Source organism: Aphis gossypii, unplaced genomic scaffold (assembly GCF_020184175.1).
Source record: "Aphis gossypii isolate Hap1 unplaced genomic scaffold, ASM2018417v2 Contig00401, whole genome shotgun sequence".
In the NCBI taxonomy this organism is placed as follows: Eukaryota; Metazoa; Arthropoda; class Insecta; order Hemiptera; family Aphididae; genus Aphis; species Aphis gossypii.
In genome coordinates this window covers 142,670-155,343 of record NW_026083092.1, presented here as the reverse complement: position 1 = coordinate 155,343, position 12,674 = coordinate 142,670, and the positions used below count along the sequence as shown (strand labels likewise).

Here is a 12,674-nt window from a genome sequence, read left to right as displayed (position 1 = left end):
GACCCAGCTATTAAGGAAATTTATAAGTCATTAGAAAATTCTAAAAATCAATTTTATGAACTTCGAAATGGCTAGGTTTATCGAAAGTCTGATGGAAGATTGTTATTCTATATATCAGTTAATATGCATGACCAGGTCATTAGAAGCTGTCATGATGACATGGGCCATGTAGGTATGAATAAAACAATAGAATTAATTAAACGGGTATATTGGTTTCCCAAAATGACCAATTGTGTAAAAAGTCACATTGAAAACTGTTTGAAATGCATAGTGTTTTCTCCAAAAGTAGGTAAAGCAGAAGTTTTCCTCAAACTAATTGAAAAAGGCACTAAACCTTTTCACACAGTTCACATTGATCACTACGGACCCCTAAATAAAACTGTTGGATGTTTTAGATATATATTTGTAGTTGTAGATGCTTTTAGTAAGTTTTTAACCTTATATCCAGTCCGTACATTTAATACTAAAGAAGCCTGTTCAAAATTAATTGAATATTTTTCATACTACAGTAAACCTATCCGCATAGTATCTGATCGTGGATCTTGCTTCACCTCTCATGCGTTTAAAGACTTTTGTGTTACTCATGACATTCAACATGTCCTCATAGCTGCTGGTTCCCCTTAAGCCAATGAACAGGTTGAGCGTTATAATCATACACTCAAGGTTATGTTGTCAAAATTACTCCATGAAGAAGATCAGAATTGGAACAAATATTTAAGTAAGGTTCAATTCGCCATTAATAACACTTTTAACCGTACAATAAAAAATTCACCTAGTAATCTTTTGTTTGGTATGAACCAACATGGTGACACACATGATTATTTAAGACTCATATTAGAGTCAGATAACCCACCGAATTGTGAAAGAAACTTAGAAAAAATTAGGCATGTTGCACAAGACAACAACCTGGACTCACAGCTCAAAAACAAAGCATATTATGATTCAGGTCATCGTCCTGCTCATAAATATTCCATTGGTGACCTGGTGATGATAAAAAATATTGACACAACCCCAGGTTTTAGTAAAAAACACATTCCTAAGTTTAAAGGACCTTACAGAGTTAAAAAAGCCTTAGGTAATGATAGGTATGTCCTTAATGATGTCGAAGGGTTCCAAGTCACTCAGATTCCCTTTGATTCAGTATATAAAAGTAAAAATATGAAACCCTGGATTGAAATTCAAAGTTAATATTTTCAATACCCATATTGTCAAACCCACAATTCCATTATGTTTAAATTATCTCAAATTTCCTATTTAATATTGTGTTTGTCAATTGATATAATTTTTTTTATTTTAAACATGTTTTATGAACTGATAATTTCCTATTTAATATTGTCTTGTCAATTGATATGTTTTAATAATTTAATATGTTTTTGTTAACTGATATAATTTGTTTATTTGATATTGTTATTGTTAAAATTAGTTGTTTGTTATACTTATTAATGTATTGATGAATTTTCAAAAAAAAATAATAATATTATGTATTGATAATGCATATGTATGCCCACCAATTGTATTTTATTTTAAAAGACTGTTTATATTATAATTTTGTTATGGTTTTCAAATTGTAATGAGTGGAGTCCACTCAAGGTCAGGATGGCCGAGTTGTAGTAATATCATTATTACTATTATTATTATTATTATTGCTATTATTATTATTATTATTATATATAAGTGGTATGTTAATTTGTCAATTGGTGGCGCCACAGTCGATTGTCACTTTTAATCGACTGAGCGCGACACCAACCGACACTCAGTAGTCATTGAGTATTGGCCGTTGAATTGATGACCATTGTTCTTGTTTTTATTGTTTAATAAATAAATTAATTATAATCTAATTAGTAAATAGTATTATTATAATATCTAAATCTTAAATTGTCCTGACACGGAGACGTGGTGGTCTGGAAAGACTCACTACAATTTAACCAGTAAAAGATTCTTCAATTGTTCCCTTTTTAATATCAAATAAAAATTCATAATTTCTGATGAAAAATACATAAAAAATTGTATTTTTAGGTAAATCTTCATTGAAATTGACATGTAAAATAATTTTTTTTTAGTTGCAGAAATATTTGTTGGTTGTCTACTCAGATGTATAAGATATATTGATCTAAAACTTTTAAAACCGTTTGGATCATTCTACATCAAAGGAAGTTCTTGATGAGTTTAATACTTCATCAAACTTTCATAAGCTTCACAATATTTATTATTCTTAAAATCTAGATTTTGAGTTTCTTCAGGATAACGTTTTCCGTTTATTTCAAACCAATAATTTTTCACATTACAATGGTCAAATTCACAAGGATCATGATCTTTAACTATTAATGCACGATTCCACCTAACATTTTATAAGTGGAAATTATAGCTTTAGCAATTTAGTATTTAGCTAAAAAATTCAATACGACAATAATATACAATATTTACTAGTTTTGGAATGTTAATATGTTATAAATTTATAATCACATAACATATAATAATGATAGATCAATTTTTAATTTTTTCAAAATTAAACATCGATTCAATAACCAATGTTTGGTCACCAAGCTGCTTGAATTGGTATGTTACTCAGTATAAACAAATTATTTATATTATTATTTATTACTAAATAGGTAGTCCAAACACACATTTGTAAAACACAAAAGTATCTAATCAAATGTATAGGTATTTAAATGTGAAATTAAATACCTGATCCTGATGTGACTGTAATTTTTCAAGATTAGCATCACTTATGTTTGTTTCCATCAACTCTGTACTTACCTACAACAGTTTAATAGTTTTCTAATAATTTTTCCAACTATTTAATAATATTTTAAAAACGTGGCTTAATACTTACTTTTTCATTTTTTAACAACCTTAAACATTGAATTATATTATAACCAAAATATTTAATCAAACTATTTAATCATTATATTATAATCTTTAATCAAACAATATTTAATCAAAACTTTGTATAAAACATATACATCATATTATATAACGAAAATATTTTAAATGTAAAAGCATACAGATAATTGTAATGTATATCTTATTTCAATAATTGTAATCAAACATTGTAATAATTTGTAACTTAACCATTTTGTACTAAACTTTGAAAGATTTCTGTCTTTAGAGACATAAACCTTTTTTTTTTTGTGGGGAGGTGCAACGTGCTCTGATGTCTCATACATTAAATATAATATACATAGGCATCGAAACGTAGGTAATAAACGACCAAATCCAAAATGGGGAATATTTCTTACAACTCAAGGACGAGTTCGTTAAAACAAATGTGATCAGTAATTTTAGGCGTAGAAGTGAAAGGAGAAAACTAATCAAAAAACTTAAAAACAGCGGAGTAACTTTTCTTAGAAACGCTGGTCGCATCGATAATATTATACAGCGGTATCGTTCATAGTCACATACAGCATCATTGCACTTACGCTTATGATTTGACAGTAAATCATCGACATATGATTAACACACGGCGTCGTTCAGATAACGCAAAGCGTGGGAAGAAACGGATGCAGGTGACGCTGACCAGCAGGGACCTGGCGGTATCGCGGGGGTCTCTGGACGATATATAAGGGGGTCCAGATTAGGCACACTTCAAACGTGATCCACCAGAGTTAGAGCGAGCACCTTCACGTCACCCAGATCAATAGTTTTGTCATTTGGACTTAGAATATTTTTCACAAGTTTAATTTATTTAATTATTTGGACTTAGAATAATTTTCAATAAAAAACATTTAGAATTATTTCAAGAGTTTTCATTTATTTCACAAACAACCTTTCCGATTCGACATCATTCAACTGATTGTACGTGACACGTTACAGACTTGAGGGACAGCCAAATTATAAGAATATTATATTATTGTATCGAAAGCGGCTTCAAAAAAAAAGAGTTTTTCACAGATGCCTTATCAAAAATCAGTCAAGAATTGGTCGAAACTAACGTCAAAATCGCTCGTTGACAACGATTTGTCTATTGTGTTCGCAACATTGAAAAGGATTCGTTTCCAAAAATCATAGACCATAGTACGAGGATAGTGTTGAATCACAATAATATTTTAAAGAAAACTTGTTTATAATAGTAATCGTGTATTACTTAGCGAATAATATATTCTGTGATATTTAGTATTTACTTTAATTGTGTAAATCACAATAACGTCTGTATATAATTGTAATTTATAGTATAGTTCAATAGTTTCAATAACTGGTTTGCTATTGACTATTAAGTGATTATACTTACTACCGTCTTCATATTTAAACTAGGTAAGTATTCTCTCTTCTGTACATTATGGCTGACAAAAAAAGGTCCCAAAGCAACTTATTAGCATTTTTCAACAAAAAATCAAAAAATGAAAATGTAAGTATTAAGCCACGTTTTTTAAACATTATTAAATATTTAGAAAAATTATTAGAAAACTATTAAACTGTTGTAGGTAAGTACAGAGTTGATGGAAACAAACATAAGTGATGCTAATCTTGAAAAATTACAGTCACATCAGGATCAGGTATTTAATTTCACATTTAAATACCTATAAATTTGATTAGATACTTTTGTGTTTTACAAATGTGTGTTTGGACTACCTATTTAGTAATAAATAATAATATAAATAATTTGTTTATACTGAGTAACATACCAATTCAAGCAGTTTGGTGACCAAACATTTGTTATTGAATCGATGTTTAATTTTAAAAAAATTAAAAATTGATTTATCATTATTATATGTTATGTGATTATAAATTTATAACATATTAACATTCCAAAACTAATAAAGGTTGTGTATTATTGTCGTATTGAATTTTTCTTGGTCGACACGACAACCAACGTGGTACCAAAAAAGGCGAGCGACACCTACGGTCTCGGCCAACTAAATCGGACGGTGGTGGTAAAAAGACAAACCAGCCAGACCGCGGCAGAACCGGTGGTCAATGACGCCGATCGCCAAAAGTTTGCGCAAGCGCATTTCGGTGTCAGAACGCCAACGGGGTGACAACGAGTAGGTGTTAATTAACACGGACACACTGATTGTCATTGGCGCGAAAAAGAAAAAGGCTCGGGTTCAAACAATAATGGAGCATTTACTTGTGTTAAAGTTTGATAATTTATTTAAAAAATCAACATGTAAACAATTTTTTTCTTGCTTTTTTTTCAGCAAATTTATTAATTAAACTTTTAACATTTATATCATTCAACATATTATTTTCAATATTTAGTAAAGCTAAAGCATTTAACCGATTGCTGAGAGTGGTAGACCTTAAATAGTACTTTATTCTTTTAAGAACTGAAAATGATCTTTCACCCAAACAATTTGTTAATGCAGCTGAAAGATATATTCTAAAAACTATACATAAATTAGGGAACAACTCATCAAAATTATTGTTCTTTATAAATAAAAACATAATATGTAGTACTGAGTGATTTTCAGTATTCTTAAATTCTATCTCTTTTGATAAAAGGGTTACAAAATGGTTGCATTCATCTGTTAAAATTGAGCCATTTTCATTATAAGAAACAAACCTAAATTAAAAATTAAAAATGTATAATAATATATTTTGATTAATAATAACTATTCTTTATAAATTTGTAAGAAATGTAAAATATGAAAATTATTCTAACTTTTTGGCTACAACATTACAAGTGTCTCTGATATCTTTAGTATTAAGATTAGGTAGATTAAATAATATTGGAATACAACCAAAAGTATTTTGATGCCTCATATATGCTTTATTTCTTAGTGCTAAACTAGCTACTAAATTATCAATAATCACAAAATAAACATTCCTTTTAAATAATGTTTGTCCATCAGAATGTTCTTCAGAGTTTGATTCTGTATCACCAAATATAATCTAAATATAAATATAAATAATATAATTATATAATATCTTTGATTCACAATAATAAGTAAATATAAATTTAAATCGTACATTTCTTTTCTTTTTTCTAGTCACATCAGCTTTGTAAATAGAACAATTAGATACAACTTTTCCTTTTTCTTCAAAATATTTAAAGTCTTCCCTAATTGTAATCAAATAATCTTCTAAAGGTTTATAAAGTTTAATTACAATTCCTAAGTCAATATTTACAGCTTACAATTTTTTATTTGTAGTGTTAAATTTAAAAACATAACAAAATCAATTATGTAACAGTCAATAATATACCATATAATTGTAATTGTCAATTGTCAGTTAGTTTCAAATTAAATTATCTAATACCAATCACCATAATATTTTCAAATGAATCCCTAAGTATTGTTAAATTTTAAGTATCAACACAATCACCTTGGTTATTTACTAAACATTAATTATTACTTTTAAATCTACAATTAAATCAAACTCTAATTAAGTTATTTCATGTCATTATTAAAATACTCTGTTAATTCAAAAAGTATTAATTTAAAAATTATAACAATATACACACACATATATACATGTTAAAATTAATTTGCATCAAACCTTTCTAAAATAGAATTCCATAAACAAGTCATTATACCCATTTCAAGGCTATTTAATAATTTAACAAGTCTTTTAGCTTCATCTTTACATAGGTATAATTTTTACATTCACATCATTTGCTATAGAATCACATGCATTAACAATTTCTGAATAACTTTTAAATAGTGCATAGCATGCATCTGCTCTCGCACTCTAACGAGTAAATGAAAGGCTTTTTACAGAAATATTATTTTTTAAAAATACTCCATCTATTTGTAGAACTTGAGAAAAAATTATAAATATTTTGTAACATATCAAAAAATTGTATTGCTAGTGTGCAACTTGTTGCAGCATTAGATCCTACTAGATTTAAGGAATGACCAGCACATGGCACATTGGCACATATTCTACAAGAGGATTAATATTTTTTATTTTGGTTTGTAGTCCACTGTAGTGGCCGGACATATTGGTTGCGTTATCATAACTCTGGCCTCTACAATCTTCTATTGGTATTTCATTGTTTTTTAATACTTCTATAATAGTATCAGCAAGTTATTTTGACTTATAACCAACGTTATAGATAAACATAAAAAATCTTTCTACTGTACTGCCACTTGGGAGAACATACCGTAACACAAGTACTAATTGATCGATGTGAGCAATATCTGGAGTTGAACCTACTATAATAGAATAATATTTACCTATTTTTATTTCTGACAATATGTTCTCTCTCATTAGATTGGGTATTTGCAGTATTAGTTCTTCATAAATTGTTTTTGACAAGTAAGTCGGTGTACATTTACCAATATTGCCATACCGAGCACAGTGATCAACTAAGAATGGGTCGAATTTGGTTAATAATTCAACAGCACCTAAAAAGTTTCCATTACTTAAAGAGTTTAAATGTTCATTACTACCTCTAAAAGAATGTCCTCTGGAGGCTAAGAATTTAATTATTTCAATTACTCTTGTTAGTACAGCAGTCCAATATTGTTTTTCTTCAATTATTTCCTGACAAAGTTTTGTATCAATTCTTCCATTTTCACGTTGACGATAGCTAAAACTTTTTATATAATCTTTAATGATTTTTTGAATTTTCATGATGTAAGATTCTTTCATTTGCAATCTTCCAATCGTTAAACCCTTGATTACCAAATTGTGAGTCATCACCAAATAATTTGCATACTGCACAAAAAAAAATATTTTTTAATGTTGAATAAACTAACCATTTTCTCAATATTTGTTCACCATTAACAGTAGTTTTTAAAAAAAAAAATTTTGAGCAGTATCTCTTTGTTTTTGTGTACATTCTTCCACTTAACTTGAAATCTACATCAACATTTTGGTCAAATCCACTTTTAGCTATATTTTCTTGTCAATAATTATTTGGATTCCAGTATATTGGGTCTTTGAAAATGTTAATATCAGTTTTTGAAATCTAGGTTATGTCATGAGACTGAGGTATTGGATCATCATTATGTTTATCTGAAGTTATTAATATGTTATCTTTTACTTGTTCGTTATTCTGTCTTTCAGATAATTTTAAATTTGTAGAACTTGATAGAATTATTGGACGATTAAAGAAACTATATATTTTAGCATAATGCTTCAATTTTTCTAATTTTTCTCTTGCACGCTTTTTAAATTTACTTCCACTTGGTTTTCTTTTATCCCTTTGAAGCACAAGATTTTTTTTTTTGATTTTTTTAATTTTGACGTTGTGTTTAAATTATTTAATTACACCATATTATGAAAAAAATGAAAAAATAAATAAAAAATAAAACTTTAGTACTTATAACAGGTGGTATACCGTTCTTACCACCATGCATTATTCATCGCTCAATATCATAACAATATGTATATTATGTTTGGTAAAAAAAATAAAACTATTATCTTCCTCATAATTTAAATATAAATCTTTATTATCTTATAATGCCAAGATCAATTAAAATAATTTTCCAAAAAAAAAAAAATTCCTTTTTATAATAATAAACAGTTTATAGTAAAAATATTAAGAATAAAATAAAGCTGATCATATTATGTGTGACTTTTGTTAGAATGCTCCTTAGTAAAAAACATAAAAATAAAAAATACAACCTTTTTTATAAATATTTTTTTTTTTATAGAATAGAATAATAAAATAGTATCATAACATGTTATGTTTACAATTTATTTTTTATGATATAATGAAAAACAGTTTTTTTTCCCAATCATAATGGAATGTTACATGTCTCACACAACCATTCAGTTCTTTTTTCTTAGTGTACCACGAGTAGGTTGATGTGCAGAACTCTCAAACCGTACTTCTGGTGCTACATGTGGTTTATGATTAGATACTTGGATGGAGTGATTTTTTTTTCGTTTGAAGCTGATTTGGAGCTATCAAGCCATCAACTACCCTCCTACGAAACTCTTTTAGTGAAATCTTTTCTAGTTTTAGTTGTTGATGAAGTATAAAATAATTTACAATAGCCATGTCAATAAAATGAAAAAACAGCCTATGCCACCATTTTCTTGATTTTCTATTCATACCATAAGCTGCTTTCAACTGGTCAAATACATCTACATTATTTATATTGTTATTATAGCTTATAAGGACATCTGGACAAGGAATCATGGTAATACTCTCATATTTTAATTTTCTTTTAACTGCATGAGTGTCATTTGGAGAGTGTAAGGAAGATATCAAATAAACTGGTTTATTATCCATCCATTTGAATAGTGCTATATTATCATTACTAACAGAATAATCAAAATCACCCCTTTTTAAACTTTTATCTGGCAACAAATCTGGGAGGTATTTTCTATTGCTTCTAATTGCACCACAGGCAAATATATTTTTTTTTTTTTAGACTTTGAAAAAGAGGATAACTAGTAAAATAGTTATCAGTATATAAAATATGATTTTTACCATCTAATCCAGCTACAAGATCATTTACCACTCTTTCTCCTAATAATTTTTCCACACAACCAACTACTTTTCCAGTGTAAACTAGAAATTTTGATGTGTATTTAGTTTAATCGTTCAACACCTATATTTTATACCCTCTTTTTATTGATTTTTGTGGCATATACTGTTTTAGAGTTGAACGGCCTTTGAACTTTACCATAGATTCATCAATTGTAAGGTCTTGAGTTAAATTTTTGGATTTTTGAAAACATTCTCCTAATTTTTCAATAACCGGTTTAAGTTTATATAATTTATCAAAATTTGGTGATCCACGTTTGGGTTCTAACGAGCTATCATTGCAATGAATATTAGTTAAAAACCATCCAAAACTATTTTCTATCATCTGTTTTGAAATATATGAGTCATTCAAATCTGGTGCTGTACTCCAATAATCTCCATAAGTTGGTTGTCTTTTCAAACCCATTAAAATATTTAGACCTAAGAAAGTTTTAAGTTCCTGTTTAGTAGCTGGTATGTATGGTTTCTGGGATTGTTGTGCATATAAATTTGTTTGAAATAATATAACTTCAATTAGGGAATCTGGAAACATTTGTAGAAATAAGTTATAAGGTGATTTATTTTCCATTGAAAGTAAATCTGGTGATAAATTTGAGTCAGATAAGAATACTGGATTAGTATAAACTTCATTTTTTTTATCTCATTTAGGCTCAACAAATGGATACTCAACAGTTTGAGTGGGTAATATTACAGAAGGCTGATCAAAAGTAGTAGGAAGTAATACATTTTTCAAATTATTAGTATTGACTACACTACTTGTATTCTTACCAGTATATTTTCTCTTCTTAACTTTAGATACAATAGGTACTTCAACTTCTGATTCACTACTCGAATAACTACTATAATCAACTGCAGTGAGGATATTAGAAGTTGTAATAGGTAAAAAATTAGGATCATCATATTCATCGTCCACATAACTATCATTATCTGAAGGTTCTACATCACTATCAAATATGCAATTAACTATATCATCATCATTTAAAATACGAGCCATATTAATATCTGTAAAAACGAATTTATAACAAAGTAAAAATTAAAAAAACCTCAAAAAATTAGAAATGACAGTCTAGGAATGGTTATAGATGCACAATGGTATACATAATATACCAGCAGAATATATAAATTTTTGATGTTAAATTGATACTTGTCTTTATTATTTGAGTTTGTATAGGTTCTTTACTATTTTATAAACCACATAGAACAAACAAATCGCAAAGTTTTATTGATAATAATTAAATAATGAATGAATTTTGTTAATTGAGATGTGATAACATTTATCGATATGTTTTTTCTATCTAATCGATAAGAAATAATTTTGTTGACGATTACGCCATCTACCAGTCAATTATAACAACAAAGAGAATACAATACTATAGTGGTAGTAAATTTATACCACCGTGCAAGAGTAGAATAATTTTTTCTAAAAGTGGTATAAAATAAATACCACCATGTTATGTCGTTACGGCATAAATAGAATATACCTAAACTATTTAAAATTGTACCTACACTATTCTGAAAACAACATACCATAATAATTATGTTGACTTGTTATATTATTATTGGTCGGCTATTGTCTAATCATTTTTGGAAATAAACGATTTTAAACTGTGTAGACGTGTTGTAGTTAACTCACAAAACATAAATACACTATAAATGGAAAATACAGATAAAAATATACCTTTTATTGTTTATCTCAATGCAAACAAATATAAGCATTAAGCATTTAACATTTAATTTATTTTTTAATAAATTTTCAATAAAATTCAAAACGTCGGAAAAAAAATTTGTTTTTAATAAAATGTAGGACTTGGCATCAGATTCTGCTTGGCGCCTTTCAAAATTTAGCGCTCTAGGCAATTGCCTATACTGCCCCTATACGTTAATCCGGCCCTGAATATAATATTTTCGATAGGGTCAGCGTTTCAAAGCTGCACCGCTGTTATTGGTTGACAACTGTTAAACGTGTGTACTGTGTGTGTGTACATCATAACTTGTCGAAATAATGCTTCAATTTCAATCTTCGGGGGTGGTTTCCGATAGCAAAGTGAATATCCCTATTTGGAAAAACTAAAAACAGTAACGAATACGGGAATTTTACGTAGTTAAAAACCAGTTTTTGACAAAATTGATTTTTTTATCTAGTTGTAATACCAAAACTGTGAATACTTTAAATTTTCACCAAACCTCTTTATGTGTAATCTATATACGGTTAAATTTTCAAAATATTTTGCTTATTTTAAGGCTATTTATAGCCTTAGGCATTTGAAATATTCGTTATAGCTTAGTTTTTTTTTTTATAAATATCGAAACAATTTTTTTTTGCTGATTCAAAATACTTGAAAAATTAATACAAAGTTCCTCATAAGTTAGTCTTATAGTGATTAAAAAATTATAATAATACATAGGCACAATCTTTATTAGCGTTGGAAGTTCAAACATTGACAAAAATTTGTCAATATCATTTATATTTACAAATTATTTTGTAGTTAAAATTTATAAAAATATTTGCAAAAGTATTTGTACATATTTTATTTCGTACAAATTTAAACTTAAGATATTTTTTTTTTATTTGACCAATGCTCAAATTATTTTATAATTATTGTAAGTAAAACCTTGTGTACAATATTCAATTCATAGCTACTTATACAAAATTTTTTATACATTTTTAACTACAAAATTACTTTCAAATTTTCATGATTTTGAAAATTTCAAGTATTTACAGTGATTCAGTTTTTAGTTATAACTATATAAAAAAATCAATTTTATTTAAAACTAGTTAAGCGTAAAAAAATTCCCGTTTTCTGTCACTTTTTGTAGGTTTTCCCAAATTTTTAGAAAACTGCTGGAAACTTCTTACTTTTGACATCCTCAAAGTAGAAAATACATGCAATTTTCTACCAGAAACCACCCCCGGAGTTCAAAATTGAATCATTTTTACAACTAATTATCGTATACACATGCCACGGCTGTAGATGGGATGGTTGCACATCGACTATATTAAACGGTATCCTAGCAAGCAATGGACAGACCGGTTAAAACAACTTGGAATCAAGATCATCAGGACGACTACGTACCACCCCGAAGGGAACCCTGTTGAAAGAGCCAATAGAGAGATCAGTCGTATGCTACGGACATATTGTCATAAGAAACACACCAGTTGGGTACAATACCTAAGAAGAATGGAATTTTGGATTAATAATTCTACACATTCAACTACCGGTTACACACCCACATCGCAAGAAATTATGGGGAAACCACGGAACCCAGTAACATTAGAAAAGCTAATCAA

At 28.1% G+C, this 12,674-nt stretch overlaps 1 protein-coding gene across 1 annotated transcript; it reads left to right on the top strand.

The window, feature by feature from the left end:
* The first annotated feature begins 222 nt into the window (after positions 1–222).
* Positions 223–624, top strand: LOC126554012 (uncharacterized protein K02A2.6-like). The gene has a single exon (XM_050209129.1). It carries the CDS (start codon positions 223–225, stop codon positions 622–624), a length of 402 nt encoding a protein of 133 aa, XP_050065086.1.
* Positions 625–12,674: the final 12,050 nt, after the last annotated feature.

What these genes read in the sequence shown, in the direction of transcription:
- LOC126554012 (XM_050209129.1), top strand. Translation starts at nt 223, where the DNA reads ATGACCAATTGTGTAAAAAGTCACATTGAAAACTGTTTGAAATGCATA.